The sequence below is a fragment of the Spermophilus citellus genome (genome assembly GCF_964194105.1).
Source record: "Spermophilus citellus genome assembly, chromosome: 5".
Taxonomy (NCBI): domain Eukaryota; kingdom Metazoa; phylum Chordata; class Mammalia; order Rodentia; family Sciuridae; genus Spermophilus; species Spermophilus citellus.
Genome location: NC_138186.1, coordinates 89,191,715 through 89,209,402, shown reverse-complemented (window position 1 = coordinate 89,209,402; position 17,688 = coordinate 89,191,715). Strand labels below are relative to the sequence as shown.

Here is a 17,688-nt window from a genome sequence, read left to right as displayed (position 1 = left end):
TTTGTTTCATTTTGTTTCCCGTTTATTACTTGATGTGTGCATAACTCCAGTTTGAGAAAATTCTCATCCATGTGTTTTTGCTATTCTCCTCGTACCTCTGCATTCTGCTTTAGAAAAATGTCGATTAGCTAGATGTGGAGCTTCTCAGTTAACTAGGTGTACTGTAATTTCCTCCATACTGTTCATGTCTATGGCTCTTTGCATTCTGTGTTAATTCCTCAGTATTCTGTGACAGTTCACCATTTCTTCTACTGTGCCTCATCTCGAGTTTATCCTGTTTGAGTTTTTTTATTTCAATGAGCTGCTTTTATTTTGAGAATTTTTAATTTCAAATTAACTAGTTTTTCTTTTATGATTATTTTGCTTCAGAACCTCTTATTTTTATAAAAGATATTTCAATATAAAATATATGTGCATACATAATATTTACATATATTTGATTTAGATAAGAATAATATCATTTACCAATAACTTTGTTTATCCCAGTCAAATCACCCTCTCTTACCCTTGCCCAAAGGTAACTTTAAGACAATTTTGTATTTATCTTTTTTTTTTTTTGCTTTTTCTTATAGGTTTATCATGTACGTTTACTTTTAAACTTTGCTTTAGAATCATGCAATTCTTTTCTATTTTTTCCAACATTATATTTATAAGATTTATCCATGTTGATATGAATACCCATAGACCATTTGTTTTTAATGCTACATATTATTTATTCTGTTCTATAATGTATTTAGCTATCCTCCTGGTGGTGGATATCTGAGTTGTTTCTAGCTTTTAATAGATTTTAGCTTATTGTATATTCTTGATATCCTTTTATTTTTATGCTCCTGTGTCCTTGGATTTTCTATACCATCCTTTGTATAATTGTTAGTTAGCTACATTCATATTATTCATTTTATTATTTTTAAGTCTTGAGATCTGCTTGAGCAAGCACCCCCACACTTATTTTCTCTTTGAGAAATGAGAGAGATGACAAAAAACAAAGCCTCTGGCACACACAAAGTGAGAGAACACACAGGAATATCCCTACCTAAGCAGCTGCCTAGAAAAACACGAGAAACAACAAAAAATTAAATCACTTTTGGAGAGAATGGGTATGAGGATCTTGCCTAAGGTAGTCTTAACACTGGGTGTGGGGAAAAAAATGACTCTCCAGTTAAGCCCTGATATGTGGTCACACTCCACACCACCTGTGTGTCCTTGAAAACTAAGCCTGTGTTCTAAGAATGTAGAAAAATTGACCCTGATGCATCTTAAATACCACATCAGCTATCAGGGATGCCTTGTTTCTTTGGCTTAGAAATACAGTGTTCCCACTGAGTGGAAGACACTGGGTCTACTATGCCAGTAATTCCTAGACCCCTTAGAATCTGTTAGGACCTGGAACACATTTGTAAGCCTCCATCTGGAATTCACACAAACCCCTCTAGGACACAGCAGCCCACTCTGCTCTAGTGTCCATCAGATTCCTGATGAACATTCCACCAGCCCCTCACAGACAGCACCTTGTCATGATGGGCAGAGGTGTGACTTATGCAGTTGAGGGGGAGAAATAAATAGTGTCCATGCACTTCTGCCCTTTTCAATGCTTTATTCACTCAAATCACTCAATACAATTTTACTCTATAGGTTCTTAATCAAGAAAATGACAATCCTTAATGCTAGGCACTGCAATAGACAGCAAACAATTCTAGGTTAATTCTAAGTACTGCAAACACACTTAATCATGACAGGCTCATGACAGATATGCCTTCTGCGTGCTAAGCTCGAGTACCAGATCTAAAATCTCAAGCCTTAGGCTTTAAGTCCAGCAGACATAACCTTACTCAGACCATAGTGATCAGGTCAGGAACCGATGGAGGCTTCCTGTGATGTGGAGCTGACGGCCGGCTGAGGAGAGGGTCATAAGGAGAATTCACTGTTCTCACCAGGGTCAAAATGTGGCTGTAGAGTTTGAAAGCAGTGAGAACAATACAGAGGATCAGGCAAATGAAGAGAAGAGTTGGGATGTCAGTCCAGGTCCTCATCAGGCTCTCCGGCATGTGGGCATCAGTGTTGTCTAGCTGAATATCTGTTCATTTACTCCATCATTTATACTGAATTTTGGGGCTTCTGACCGCTCTTTCAATCCCTATCAGCTCTTTCAATCCCTATCAGCTGGTACCATGTTTCTCAGTGATGTCATTCGTCCTGAGGTTAAGGCATCTGATCTGGTGGTTCCCACCCTGATTGTCTCCGCCTCTTGCTTTATCAGGGCAAGGGCAACATGACAGAGACTTCATTCTGAGTTTTGTCTGGGTTGTGAGAAGTGACTTGTCTATGTCAGGCTATGCCTGATGACTACATTAGAGGGTTCCGTAGGTGTGCCTGGTGAGACTACAGGTTCAAACTGGAGTTTTAAAATGGAGTTGCTTAGGCTAAGGCCTAAGGCCATCTATACACACCTGATACATACTTACCTAATAATGACCAGTACCTATACCATTTAAACTTACCCTGTAGAGAGTGATGCTTCCTCAGCTCCATTCTCATAGTGAAGTTTCTGGCTTATAGCCAACCAGAGTTACCTGCCCTTTGGTGATTGCTCTGGATCAGCCATGTTCACTTAAAATAATCCCTTCATGCCAAAATTCAGGCCCTCTTTGCTGATTTCTGTCCTAATCCAGTCACCAGATGCTCAGTGGTCCACCTGCCTGCTGACTTGTCCTAACGTCAGTTCTTGATAGTGCCTAGATTCTCAAGAGCCCCCGGGGAGTGCCCTCCATCTGGTTGCCCTATGTATCCCCCTCCTCCATGCTGGCCCAACTCTGCACCTGGGCCAGCTGAGGGAGTCTCAGACACGTGAGTAGACATTTTTGTATGTCCATAGTTCTCACCCTATTGACGGTTCTTGGTTCAAACTGGATTAGTGTAAGCCTGCTGTGTCCTGGTAAATTGGGCAAAAACCCCTTTGCCTTGGTATTCCCTGCAGCCCATTTAACTCACCTCATTCTTCACATCAGCCCATTAGAAGGTTGAAGTATATCTCAACCCTTCCTTCCCTACTTCTTTGTCATTCCTTACAACTGATGGGGACAAAAAGCACTGGGCTTTTGTTTCAATCTCTTCATACCATGGCCTCCTCTTTTCTCTACCCACATGACTAAGTGTAAATGGTAGAGGGGGATAATTATAATTTTTTTTTATTGGTTGTTCAAAACATTACAAAGCTCATGATATATCATCTTTCATACATTTGACTCAATTGGGTTATGAACTCCCATTTATAAATTTATGAAATCAACATCCTATAGTAGGGGGTCTTTCCAAAATAGTATACCTGTGAGGTAACAGAAAACAGATGACCAATTTACATGGAATCTGGACTTAAGGAAATGTGATCAATATCAGAATATCTATTGAATATAATTTCATATGTTATAATTCAGAAGACAACTTAAGATCTTGTGTCTTTTCTGTTTCATAGCTTCTGTGTAACAATTCAGTTTAAGAGATGCTTTCTCTAATCTCTCATTTGATCATGAGCATGACCTTTTGAGTTAGTTGTCATTATCATCTGTCATTCTTGGGTGAAGAGAATGAGCCTCTGTGATCAAGTCATCACCCCTAATCTTACACCTCCTAGGTAGAGAGCCAAGTTTCAAGCCAAGTGTCTTGATACTGATCCCAGTGTAAAGAAAGGTTATTCTTAATTGTAATTTTTTTATATTCTTATTCATAGAAATCCCTTTTGGAGAGATTTTCATCTAGAGTTGTAGGACATCACTTCTAGAGTCTTAACGTTCATTCATCCAAAGACATTAACATTTTCAGTATACCTGCTTTTCTGATGCATTTTTCCTACTTTCTTCTTTTTAAGTAATTTTCATCCAATACAAACATTATTGGATCAGTGTTTAGAGAGTGATCTCTTGATCATATTGCTTGCCTCTAATACACTGCCTTGAAAATTTTAAAAATAATGTCATTAGCATATTTTTTTTTCCTGATAATAGCCATGTGCTGCTTCCTTAACTTCCTAACTATTACAGATAGAGGGTACCCCAGACTGAAATCTACTGAGTGACCTTATAGGTATGAATGAGAGCGGCATTCCCAGACAGTCAGAAGGTCTGGTGTGGGACCAGAAGCATTGAGTTTGTAATCATGGAAGTGAGCAAAACTAAATGGCCCATGTAGGAATCATGTTCATATGCTTAGACTTGCTCAGGTTTCACAGTCTATCACTCAACTGGCCAGTGCAACTCAAGGTCTGTGATGCAAACTTTCCTGTGTGAGAGTGAGGAGCAGAAAACAGGAAGCTATTTCCCCTCAGAACCCAAGAGGCTCCCTGGCAGAGGGGAAAACAATTGTTCCACTTGGAAAACAGGATTTATCTTCATAGACATGAGAGGCTCTGAAAAGTTGTAGGTAAAGCTCCAGGGAGAAGAGAACACTCCCTGTAATACTTTGCCTTGGAAGTTTCTGCTCTAAGATTTGTTTATTTACTTGGGACCATGTCTTGCTTACTAAATTTATGTAAGCTTTTAAATTTAGCATTATTTTATATACTTTCTGTATATTCAGATAGCCTATTTTAATCCCATTGCATTAATAGTTACATAGCTTAAGTAATTCTCTATTATTTATTGAATTTATTCTCCATATTAGAAAAAGTGCAAATAAACCATATTTTAGTACAGTTTCTTTTTTTGAATCTGGTCTGAAAATTGAAATTACTGAGTTGTCATCTGATTAGTCCTGTGTGTCTTTTTCATAATTCCACGTTGTTCTTTGAAATGATTATATAATTTCATGTGACCAGCTCCACTGAACAGTGGGTTTTATGACCTTGTAAATTTTGTTCTCATTTTATTAGATAAGGCATTGCCACATGGCTGTTTTATTTTGCTAAGCCAAACATTCTGCCAAATGTGGGTTCACTGTTTGTATCTTTTCTGATGCTCTGTTCATATCAGCTACCCATTTATGCTGCAGGAGTATTTACCTTCCAGCATTATGTAGTTGTAAACTGTGTTAAATAGTTTAATTTTGTATTAACTTAATTATCTTATTCTCATATTTTAACTCCTAACCAATAGAAATATGTTGGGATATGTGAAGATTCTTATAAATCTCAAATACATTTCACTTTAATATATAAAGAAAATATAAGTTATATTTCCCCCATGGTTGTGTGCAAGTTTTGCTTCCTGTTAGGTTTGAGCTGTCACAGGATGGGCAGGTGCTGCCCCAGGGGATGGATCAAAATATGGAAACAAATCATCTGGGGGTGGTAAGGTGCTTTCCTGTCATGCTGAGACTGGGAATGTAGTAGAGATGCTGGAGCTGGATATGGAAAAATAGTAATTCAGGATAAATCTGTCAAGTCATATCTCAAGATGAGCTAGAAATCCAAGAAAAGAAGATATGGGATGAAAATATGCTTCTGTGGTTGACCTTGGTTTTACCAGCATCCTGCCTTTATCTTCAAGGACAAAGTGTTAGAACAAGCAAGTGAAACAAGGGGGTAGATCCCAGGCACCCATGCCACTGACTACTGAGTCCTTGCTCTTTGACTGTGATGAACTTATCGAAGATAAATGAAAATTTGCTTAGGGTATGCATGTACTGAGAACAAGGGCTCATATTTATTCTTTCTCATTCCTGTTTTAAAAGTAGAGCAATTATGCAGCTAAATGCTGTGTGTGTGTGTAAAAATAAATCCTTTCATAAATTTATTTTTCCTTGCAAAAAAAATCTGTTGGCTTATCTGATCCCAGGAATCAAAATAGCTTTGTATATTTTAATCATTAATATGTGATTTCCAATTTAAATACAATTCACTGAACTATTTTCTTTCTAGTCCCCAGAGAATACAGAGGGCAAAGATGGATCCAAAGTAACCAAACAGGAGGTAAGTGTATCTTTGACATCCTCTTTTTAATTCTTTATGTTGAAATGTTTAATATGATTGTCTATATCTAAATGAACACTGTTGTAATAACATTGCTGAGCCGGGTGTGGTGGCACATGCCTCTCAAACCAGCAGCTCAAGGGCTGAGGCAGGCGGATCAAAGCCAGCCTCAGCAATAGCGAGGCGCTAAGTAAGTCAGTGAGACCCTGTCTCTAAATAAAATATTAAATAGGGCTGGGAATGTGGCTCAGTGGTAGAGTGCCCCTGAATTCAATGCCCATACCAAAAAAAAAATTGTCCATACTACATAAATCAGATAAGTGTGTGGGTGTCATCTTGTTTGGCCAAAGTATATTTCATCTGAGTACACTGATTGAGATATTTTCCAATTACTATGTTGTTTATGTTTCTACCTGTTAGTTCTGCTGTCTATCAAAGCAGATACTGAAAGAATTCCTTTTGGAAAAAGAGTGAGATAATAGGTAATTCATATAGGAAAACAAAGTCTTCCATTCATAGCAAGAAAATGAAAGACTGTTGATTTCATAATTTTCTGCTCCAGTGAATGAATTATCAATTACTCTTTAGATTCTAAATATTCACTTAGGAGGATTATCCTCTAAGGTCAAAAACTATGGAAGGATATATAATATGTCAAAATAGTAAAGCTTTTGTTTTTAATTAAGAAAACTCTTAAGGTATTAGGATAATCAATTAGACAATGAATCAAAGATATTTTGTATTAAAATACAGAAACTTCCAAAAGGCCAGGAACTTGAGAGAAATGCTTGTGTTTGAGCCTTGCTGATAATATTATGACCATGTGAAAGGAGATGGACTAAAAAGTAGGAAATGAGACGTATCTATGATGAAAGCCCTTCCCTTTTGCACAGAGCTTTACAGTGTGTGGAGAACTACTGCTCTTACCCTTGCACTTATAAACTTGAAAAAGACAGAAACAATATCCAGTTACAGATTCTTTAATTAGTGATTCACATCATAGTTCATAATTCAGAGAAGTTTGTCATAACACCATCACAAGATTTGTACAAGGAAATTAGTTCTGCCAAATGGACACTCTTTAGCAGAAACTATAAAGAAGTAATCTAAAAGCAAAGCAAACAAAAGTGCCTGTCTTTACCATCCCATGTACCTAGCTGGGCATGGTGGCACACACCTGTAATCCCAGCCACTAAATAGGTCAGAGCAGGAGGATCAAAAGTTTGAGTCCAGCCTAAAGAACTTATTGAATCCCCATCTCAAAATAAAATAAAAAGGGTGGGATGTAGCTCAATGATAGAGTGCTTGTCTAACATGCAAGAGTTCAATCCTCAATACAGCAAAAACAAAACAAACAAACAAAAAAAAAAAAAAACAAAGCAATGGCGTCCATTATATACCTGGCATTCACTGTCTTCCTGAGTTTGGCATAGTCATGAAGTTTGTGATCCAAAGTCAAGTCACCATACAAATACTAGAACCAACCCCAAATAATAAAAGCCAATCCTAAATACTTAGGAAATACTTTTTGGAATACTACTTAGGAATACTTCTTGGAAAATGGCAAAGTATGATTTTTAGGATAGTTCTTAAGTGTAATTAACCTTAATGTTTTTAGATTTAGTTACCAAAGAAAAGCGTTTGGGTTTCTCCTTGAAGACTGACATTTTAGTTGATCTATCAATCAGAAAATCTAGAAATCATTATAGATAATTGATAGCAGAAAGTCTTCCCAATCCCTCTATGCTACAAGCAAATCATGCTGTTTAGAATATATATATATATATAATATATATATTGCTTACATAGCTGTCATATATACATGCATATACATACATATTTATTTATACATACATGTTTAGCCCAAGGACCTTTATTATTTATTTATTTATTATTTATTTATATTATGCTTTTATTATTTTATTTTTTTGTATTTTGTTTCTATTTATTTTGTGTATTTTTAATATTATTAGTCACAAAAATCTTTCAAAACAAGACTCTTTACCTGTCATTTAAGCCAAGGCCAGATTAAAACTCATGCTATGTCTACAAGATGTCAGCACAATTGCTGGAAAAGTGAAAAGGTCAGTCACTGAGCTGGTGACTTTTGGTAAAAACTGTCAGACTGATTTTTTTTTCTGTTGAATTGAAATTCAGTTCAGGCTGAAATTTCCAGTTATGTCATTGAGTATGCACAGCTTTGACTCTACTGAATAGAAAACAATTACAAAGGGGGATCCTCTTTTGAAAGTCTTCCACCACTGCTGTGGTATTTGAAGGGCATTGTGCGGAGTGTACAGTATTTCAGGAGACTTGAACAATAACTGAAACCATATATTATGATCATTATTTGAACAGTTTACAAACCTTTTCACATTCATTACTTTGTCTGATCCATACAATAGCCCTAAGATTCCTTCCTTCCTTGTCTTTCTTTCTTTCTTTTTTTTTCTTCTTTCCTTCTTGTGCTAGAGATCAAACCCTGGGCCTTAAGCATTCTAGGCTCATGCTTTTCCACTGAGCTATACCCCTAGCCCCAGATTCATTTCTTAACAAAAATATATGAGCACCTAAAATATGCCAAGCACTATGGATCCCACAGGAAACAAAACCCCAAAATTCCAGACTTTGCAAAGCTTCCATTATGGTAGGGGTAAAGCAAAATAATTGGATATTTGCTATAAAGAAAAATAAACCCAGGTGAGGGAATAGCAAATGTTGGAGAAGTGCTGTTTTGATAACAAGGAGATGTTATTATCCCTGTTTTAACTAGCGCAAATAAGGTTGTCAGAGAGAGAACAATTTGCTCACTAGTTGTGGAACCAGTAAAGATAGCGGAATCTCCTGATCCAAAATCCTCTGTCCCATTTGCCTTTTTGGCATTCATAAAGATACAGTTAAATCCAGTTTCCAGTCTTCTCCATTGCCTATCCAAGGCTCTATCTTTCCCTACTTCCCAGTTTTAAAAAGAAGGCAATTTCTATTTACCTTCTCACTTGTCTTTGAGAATTCAAAGCAACTTGACTTTTGGGTTTTGATTAGAAGTACATGGTCAGGCTTAGGAGCAAAGGAAATCTCATGAAAATAAGACTACTTCCAATAGAATGATCCATACGTTTGAAGCAATATTCAACAAATTCTAATGATTCTCCTTCAATCTAGCTATCCCTGGGAACTTTTGTTTTTGTGAGATTAGACTTGTTGCTATTTTTGCAACTGTGGAAGACTTCATATATTTCAGGGTAGCCTTCACCAGAATTTTCTCCAACTTAGGAAATGATCAATTAATCAAATTATTACTGGATGATTCTAATGTGCCCAACACCAGAAACCACAGTAATAAACCATCAACTTTATTGTATTGATGTCTGTCAATCTCATGGTTCATGCTTTTTTTTTTTTTTTTTTTAACTGAAGATTGAACCCAGGGCCTTGACCATTCTATTTAAGCACTCTACCACTGGGCTACATCCCCAGTCCTTTCTCTTTTTTTCCACTTTATTAGGCAGGATCTCAGTAGGTTGCCCAAGTCGGCTACCCTTCTGCTTCAGCCTCCCAAGTAGTTGGGATTACATGTGTGCACAATTACACTGGACCGGTGACTTGTCATTCTAAAAGCCTTCTTCTTCTCTGAGAGTCATTGTTTGGCCTGCTTTTCCTGAAGTTTCACACTTAATCAACAAATGAAGAGAAATTCTTAATATCTTCTTTTTTCGTAGTCCTACCCAACCAGCCTGAGTCTTAATTTAAGTACTTCAAATGCTAGTGTTTTAACAAGGAAAAAATAGCAGTCTAGTCTATTTCATATCCAATAAATATAGTTCAATCATTTATAGATTTTAAGGCTGTGAAAGCTGATGGAACTTTCCAGGAAGGCGTCCACACTTGCATGCATAATCAGTACTGCTGACTGAGTGAAAGGTTAGTCTCAGCCTTCACTGTTTGCATGAAAAAGAAAATCTCTTGTAGTGGTTGTTAGAAAGAAAATCATAAGAAAAGTCTTTTTTTTTATAACATAGAAGAGCTGGTTAATTTTAGGCAGGAAGTCATAAAATGATTTTACAGTAAAAGATAATGCTTTTTAGAGACTGACTGGTTTAGACAGCTTATAGAGGGAAGTTTTGTTTTTGCATTAATTACTTAAGCTTTTTATTTTGGAACTCTTGTACTGAACTCGAACTAAGTCCTTTCAGGCCCTGCATAGCAGCAGCATTGGAATGTCCGCCTGGAAATACAAGGGCTTTCTGATACCACTCAGCCTATTCAATGTGTTCAGGTGTTCACATGGGGAAGAGAGGACAAGAGCAAGAGCGTCACAGAAGGGGAATTTTTCACGACTTTGTCCCATTTCAGAGACACAGGACCACTAGTTGACAGGCAAACACGCTTGGCTCCTTGTCAGGCCCACATTAGAGAGTAAATTAGTAATATACTAATTTCTGGCCACTTCTTTTCATCTCAACCTATATTGAGGGCCCCCTGCTAGACACTGGAACTACCAAAATATAAGAGAAAGATTTTTTTTTAATTTTTTTTCAAAGAGAGAGAGAGAGAGAAGAGAGAATTTTAATATTTATTTTTTAGTTTTTGGCGGACACAACATCTTTGCTTGTATGTGGTGCTGGGAATCGAACCTGGGCCGCACGCAGGCCAGGCAAGCACGCTACCGCTTGAGCCACATCCCCAGCCCAAGAGAAAGATTGTCCTGAATAGTAGTGATAGATGTGAAACAGAAGGGGTGAACAATGAGATGCAGTCAACATGGTGCCATCTGCTGACAACCAGGCAGGAGAATTCACATAAGGCACATTCACTTCTCTTTAGCATAGAGGCTTCCACTTTTCTTCCTAGAGGGTAACATGCTGCTTTCTGTACTTGTGAGATGGTGACAATAGTTCTTGAGGCAATACAGAAGCTTTGAAGCTGATCTCTGTTTAATAATGGTGGATCCTCCTTTGCTCCTTCATGCTCAGCATGTTGAAGAAATACAAGACACCCACTATTGCCCAGTGAAAGGGAAAATGTTACCTCTTTTTCAGTGATAACCAGGTAATGTGATTGACTATCCTGGGAAAGACACTGAAAGATTTGGGTCTGATTCCCAGAGACTTGTGGGTGCATCATCAAAATGCATCTATGATAATCATAGCAAGCACTGTGGTATTTCCCATGGAGAATGTCATACACACCCTTCTCTTCTGGTAATCCCAGGGCAGTGATCTAGCTGTGTGCTGACCCCATACATCCTCCTGCTCTGGGCAGTGAATGTATCCCCGTCAACCACTTAACCTGCACAGTCACCTATTCTCAGCACATTCTGCTAGCTGGCCTTAAGTCCAGCTCTGATCTTTCCTTGAGACCCCAAGGTTAAAATTATTCATGGAGGCTCTGGTTCTTCATTTCCTTCTGTAGTTTAAAGAAAGATGAATTTAGATTCTCTGGCTGTTTTCAGTAAGAAATGCGATGTGGAAGTGGCAAGAAATATTTCTTCCAGTTTGGTGTGAGCAGCTGACCTAGACTGACCTAAGCACAACTTCAAGAATTTCCATGATTTCTTGCAATCATGGCACAGGTTCCTATTTTCCACTTTTGCTACCCTCCTCAAGAAAAAGTTTTGGAAACATTCAAGCTATCATAATGAGGCAAAGTCTTCATAAGGGAGTAAGAATTAGGAAAAAGCTTGAATTCGTTTATTCAGCAAGTATTTTTGAGTATGTACTGTTTGTTGGGTAGTATACTATTCTTCTGGAAATGGAGCAGTGAATAAACAGACAAAATGTATGGAGTATGTATTTCTGAAATACTTGTAAAGAAGGGCAAATGTGGTTTTAGAATGTGAAATCCCCTGGGGAGCCAGCTTCTGCTGGATGGTAAGTAGAATATCAATTCTGTGTGTTATCACTGAAGCACCTAGGACAGTTCTGTTATTTTAAATTTTCTTTACAGTCTCATTTGCTATTAACTTGTACTATCCTTGAAGAAAATTTTTCTGAAAAAAATTCCAGACTTTAAGTTCAATATCAGTATCTGATCTGTACAGTCCCTCTCTTGGTTTTCTAAACTTTGAAATTAAAATATAAGTGAACTTTTTACTTTAGTTAAATCTTTGACATCTTTTTTAGTAGATAAGTGTATTTGTTTTGTTATAGGCACAAAGAAGTCTTTCTTTCTTGTTAGCTGTGAAGATTCTTAGTCATCTCTCTCTTCCGACATAACAAAAAATGGGAGACTCCTGCTATTTTCGTTTCTTATTATATGTCTTCTTGTATTAATTTGTAAGCTTCAGTTCCATTTTTTAAAGAACAAGAATAAGACTAGAGACCATTTCTTAAACTTCAATTTTATCACAAAAGAAAAGATTTTGGTGTAGGATGGAGTCAAAAGTCAACTTCCTTTCCCTTTTTTCTCACCATGCCCCTAATTGGTAGACGCCAATTATGTGAACATTGTGCCTACACCTCTTTAGGAACACTTTGTCTGGAGTTATTATGGTACCCAGGCAACTTGGGTGCGTTTCACCTGGAGAGGGTGATGGAAGTCATATATTACATTCTATCAACAAAGTAGGATATGTCAAGAATAATTTTTTAAAAGTCAACTTGGTTGTATGTAATTACAAAAATGTTTTTGTTTTTTTCCATTCCTTTTGTAGCCCACGAGACGGTCTGCCAGATTGTCAGCAGTAAGTGCCTCAGAACCCCTTTGGTGTTTCTTCTTATGTGTACATTTTCCCTTTGTCTAAAGCAAAGCAGCAAAAGGAAGATTAAGGTGGTATTTCCCTTGAGTTTCTTTATTTTATTTTTGAAAATTACTTAGGGTCACAATTTCTATCAAATCTGACCCATGTTTACCAAGCAATTCACTTAATCAGATGTATCAGTGAAAATCAGTGACCAGTGCTATGACCAGGAAAATAAAGCCCAGGGTGTTGTTTGATATTGCTAGATCTCTGCAATGAAAGAAGTACCTTAAGCAAAATCATTGTCTTTAAACTGTATACCTGATGTGCTGAAGTAGACAAGATTTCTGATGTTTTGCCCACAACTTATACTTTAGAACATTTTATGCCAGCATCAGAATGCGGTCTGAATCCATACACTTTAGCCTCATTTCAGACCTGGAACATCTTTGGAAATATAGTGATTTTACCTTGTTACTTGGAGTCTTCTATGAGTGGGGATTAGAATTGAAACTGGAATGGGCAGGTGTGGTGGAGCCTCAACCATAGCTGTGCTTCACTCTTCCTCACCAGCCTTTGTGTACACCACACTGGCTCTTGTGCTCCATCCTAGTGCCCTCCTGATGTACTGGTTCTCATTCTACCAGCAGACAGATCAGTCTGACTTTAGTGGAGGATTTTGGTCAGATTCCTGCAGCCCAAGCAGCTCACTAGGAAGGTGGTAGAAAGGGCTTGACCTGTTGGCTGATAGTGTTTATCCTGACGCTAGATGTTATAAGAGCTGCAAGCTGGATTTTGTCCACAGCCCATACCTGTACACGGAAGTGGGTATTAGGACTGGTCACAAGTTCAGAAGTGTAGCTGAGTTTGGTTTAAGTGAGCCAGTGTTTCACTTGAGTTCTTGTAAGGTAGAGGTATCAGAGCCAGCAGAAGGATTTAAGAACTACAGATGCTGTTGTGAACCTCTAGTCAGTTAAAGGAATGGTCCTTGTATGTCAAAGGAAAACCAAAATTTAAAAGAAGACTTTCCCTGAATGCCAGGAACCAACTATATGAGCCCCTTCTACTGAGATCACTCTGTGTGCCAACACAACCTCCTCCAAGGCTAGCAGTATTATAGATTACACAACTTCCACTCTTGGTCCCATCAAAATCACTGACTGTTGAGGCAGGGTGAAAGGTCTGTCTCACAGAAAATATAAAAAGAAATTACTCATTGTAAATTGAGAAAATGTGTCTATTAATATGTCAAAACTTAGAATAACAAGTGTTTTAGATCGTGAAAATTTAAGATCAATGAAAGCTGCTTTATTTGGAGAACAGTCTGCAGATTTAGGGTGTAAAAAGATTAATAAAAACTTTCCTTACTTTTCAAGCTCAATTTTATTTTTGGTATTTGAAAAGTCATTTCTAACAGTCTGTCTTCTGGAGTTGCATTGCTTATAGTTGCACTTTATGCCCTGGATGAAAAGGGCCAGATTCAATATGACCCTTAACCTCTTGGAGACTTAGAGGAGGACATAAATTTTTTCTCCATAGAAAGAGACCCTGGCCAGTGTTTTCTATTTAAAAACCATTCTTCTAGTACTTGGAGAAAATGTACATTTTTTTCTAGCTCTATGAGAATATTTGCCTGAAAATGTCTACAGAGAACCCATGGTTTAAACTGGTTATCTTTCCCCAGTGCCCACAAGTGCCTCTTGGTCTCAGACCCTGTGGAGCTGGCTCTGTGGAGGAAGAACCATGGCCAGAGGGCTTTAGGAACTGCTTCTGAGAATAGGAGAGAAACCACATAAGACAGGAGAAAATAGTTCCTAGAGGGCTCTCTTGCTAATATTAGCTGCAAACTCTTAAACTTTAGGAGCCAACGGTGGACATGTTATCACTATAATTGTGTTCTAATGAAAGCAGTAGTGACAAATGAGCTCAGTGTCTGAGTGGGCGAGAGATCGTCACCTTAAGCTAGCATGGGAAAAGATGAAAGTAAGAAGAAGCTTGGATAGAGAAGTTGAAATCTACATCAGAGCGGGAAGGATTTGGATGTGATTTGAACTACTTCAGAGACAGCAGCCTTCATTACTAGATGGGCTTTGCCTGTGATTGTGCTGTGGTTTCTAGACTTTGGGGACAGCCAATGCGTCTGAATTCATTGAGCCGTTTGGCCAAGGGCCTGAGTCATTCCTCTTGCTGCTATGCTGTGATAAAAGGAATTACAGAGACATCAGTGATAGAAGCTTAACTCTGTTCCCAGAGAGCTATTCTGGACTGGGGAATAATGAGTCGGCTTTCAATCTCACCTACCATTGGCTTGCAAACCCAGGATGAATATAGTTAATGAAATGCCAAAGTCTTTATGCTATTCCCTGATGCTGAAAATAGGGTGCAATCGCCTTTGAATGAACAAAGTAGAACTCAAAATGGACAGTTGTCTTTGCAGTCCTTTTGAGTTCCTCTTAGTGCTAACAATTCTCCTTGTCGGCATTTGTATAATTTATCTTTGCAGAAACCTGCTCCACCAAAACCTGAACCTAAACCAAGAAAAGCATCTGCTAAGGTAAGAGGTGCTCCCTTCCTCCCACCTTTGGTTTTTTAAACAATGAATAAATTATAATTCCTTACCCAAAAATCATCCAAGGAAACTCCATGTTTAATGGTTCAGGCTAAAATGTTCTGACCAGAAAGCCATTACCACTATTATGGGTTTTCTTAAAAGGCATAAAGCACAGTTTTATGCTTTAGCTGAATGTGTTTTCCATTTGGTCAATGAGGCGCAGGAAGTCAGCAGGTTGCTCTGGGAAGCCTCGTGTCCACCCGGGTATTGGCAGCTGCCTCAGAACATGCAGTTCACACGGTTCCTGGATGGGCCTGCAGGGAGGGGCTTCTGACCTCACATAACTGCTGGTAGAAGGCCAGTCTCATAACTAATAATAACAAAATACTCATTAATGCCAGCAGATAATTGGTAAATAATTAGCTCATACTATGCCAGACACTGTTCTGATTGTTTGACCATATAACACTCACATCAACTCAGTTGAAGTAGATATAAACATCCTGTTTTGCAGGTGAGGAAACCGAAGTATATAATTATCAAGAACTTACCCCCCAAATTGCTTTTCTGTGTTCTGCCCTTCAGAGCACCATTCCTGTTGTGAATTGCCTGAAACTGTATGGTTATGTGAGTTGTTGATTTCAGAAACAGAACTCACTTAGGTAGCTTGGTCTTAAAATTAGGAAACTTTTCTTCATCTGAGCCTTTGTTTTCAAGTGCTTTCTCAGCTTTCAAGTCATGCAAGCCACATATCTCCATATGAGATGTCTTGTTGGAAAGCAGCAGCAAAGTCACCACAGCCAGGTTCTCCCCTGCTCTGTTTCCTATGTCACCAAGTCCTGCTGCTGCCTTCTCAATGGCAGAATCACTTCTCACTGTGGAGAGGTGGTCCACCCAACCAGTAAATGAGGGCTTCCATCTTGTTTTCCAAGGGAAGGGAAAGTCCAATGGGCGTTCAAAGCAGGCTATTAGATTTTCATGGAGACTCAGTGTAACTCAGTTAAAACTCAGAATAACTGGGTCCTCAGTTTCCTCTAAAAGGCCATCATTGTACTTGGACAGAGGTTAATTGATCTTGGCTAACCACACTGTGTCTAACATACTGTGTTTCCTTGTGCTTTGATCTTCTGTTAGAAAGAACCTGGAACAAAGATTAGCAGAGGTGCTAAAGGAAAGAAGGAGGAAAAGCAGGAAGCTGGAAAGGAAGGTACTACACCATCTGAAAATGGTGAAACTAAAGCTGAAGAGGTACTTTCCATAAATACCTCCCACTGATTGAATCAGTGTCTTAAAAACTGCTCAATCCTTCAGCCGGTGATAGCATGTTCATAATGTCTCTTTTTATTGCCTGTAATGTTATTGCAGATCCACATCTCTCGCTCAACTGTTAATGTCTCAGCCTCCAGAAGTACCCCACCCAGCACACTGTCAGTAAAGGGGCAGATTGAAACAGTGAGAGTTAAGGGTACAGTAGAAAATTCTGCATGTTTGCAGTGACTAGAATCAGATAGTAGTGTGATGTTTTTTATTATGAGCAGTGGGGGTTTGCAGGTAAGGTTTCTGTGGCTGTTTGAAAAGCAGAGAGCAATAAACGCAGCAGAGTGTTGGCATCATGTGCTCCTGCCTTGTCTGTTCTCCACCCAGAGTTGAAGTAGGTTGTACAGTAGAGCTGCAAAAAAACATATGTTCAAAAGCTTCTGTGTTAGTGGGTGGACTTTTCCTTGGCTATCGTAGTTTAAGTGATAACTATATCCTTTTTTCTTTCTTTTTCACAGGCTCAGAAAACTGAATCTGTAGATAACGAGAGAGAATGAATTATCATGAAAATTGGGGTTGATTTTATGTACCTCTTGAGACAACTTTTAAAAGCTATTTTTACCAAGTATTTTGTAAATGCTAATTTTTTAGGAGTCCACTAGTTGGCATACAAAATACATAAGGATGGACATTTTGCCCTCTCATAGTACTTTTTGGAAATCTCCATCATCCTCAAGCAAAATAAATATCAATTTAATATTGGAAGCTGTATGTAAAATTGACTCAGCATTCCATACATTTGCTTTAAAAAACTTGGTCCTGTGCATATGTGGTGTTTTTACTGTGCATATTTAAATTTTTCATGCAGTTTTTCTAGAGCAATAATCAGTGGTGCTTTTGTACCTAGGTTTTATGTGATTTTAATGAAACATGGATAGTTGTGGCCACCTGCTGACTATTTGTGGTTTAAAATAAAAGGTTTTCTTGTCTGCAAATTACCTGCCTCGTAGTATTTTTACTAAATTGAGGGATAGTTTCATTTTATTATTGAAAATGATGTAAGGAATTTCTAGTCTGTCCCATGACAATATCTCTAAAAAGTCAAACAGGACTGTTTTTTAATTTTTTGACCTTTAACATTGGTATTATTTTAATAAAACATCTGTGACTTCTAGTGTAGAAGGATTACATCTAACTCACTTTATATCAGATGCAACTTCAATATATAATGAAAGCTTTAAAATACCAGTGTTTTTAAAGTCTTTTAAAACAAGATACAGTTCTGCCAAACCATAAAAAACC

At 38.0% G+C, this 17,688-nt stretch overlaps 1 protein-coding gene across 5 annotated transcripts in view; it reads left to right on the top strand.

The window, feature by feature from the left end:
- The window catches only part of HMGN3 (high mobility group nucleosomal binding domain 3), a 31,222-nt gene extending 13,841 nt beyond the window's left edge, over positions 1-17,381 (top strand). Inside the window, exons 2-7 of one of the 5 annotated variants that reach the window (XM_081294447.1) lie at positions 5,849-5,899; positions 12,552-12,581; positions 15,082-15,132; positions 16,264-16,377; positions 16,495-16,581; positions 16,905-17,381. In XM_081294447.1, the coding sequence (XP_081150573.1) occupies positions 5,849-5,899; positions 12,552-12,581; positions 15,082-15,132; positions 16,264-16,377; positions 16,495-16,581; positions 16,905-16,943 (372 nt within the window). In that variant the 3' untranslated portion in view covers positions 16,944-17,381. Of the gene's footprint in view, positions 1-5,848; positions 5,900-12,551; positions 12,582-15,081; positions 15,133-16,263; positions 16,378-16,494; positions 16,595-16,904 lie in introns of all 5 variants that reach the window. The other 4 variants (XM_081294446.1, XM_081294448.1, XM_081294450.1 and 1 more) reach the window with 4 other exon arrangements.
- Positions 17,382-17,688: the final 307 nt, after the last annotated feature.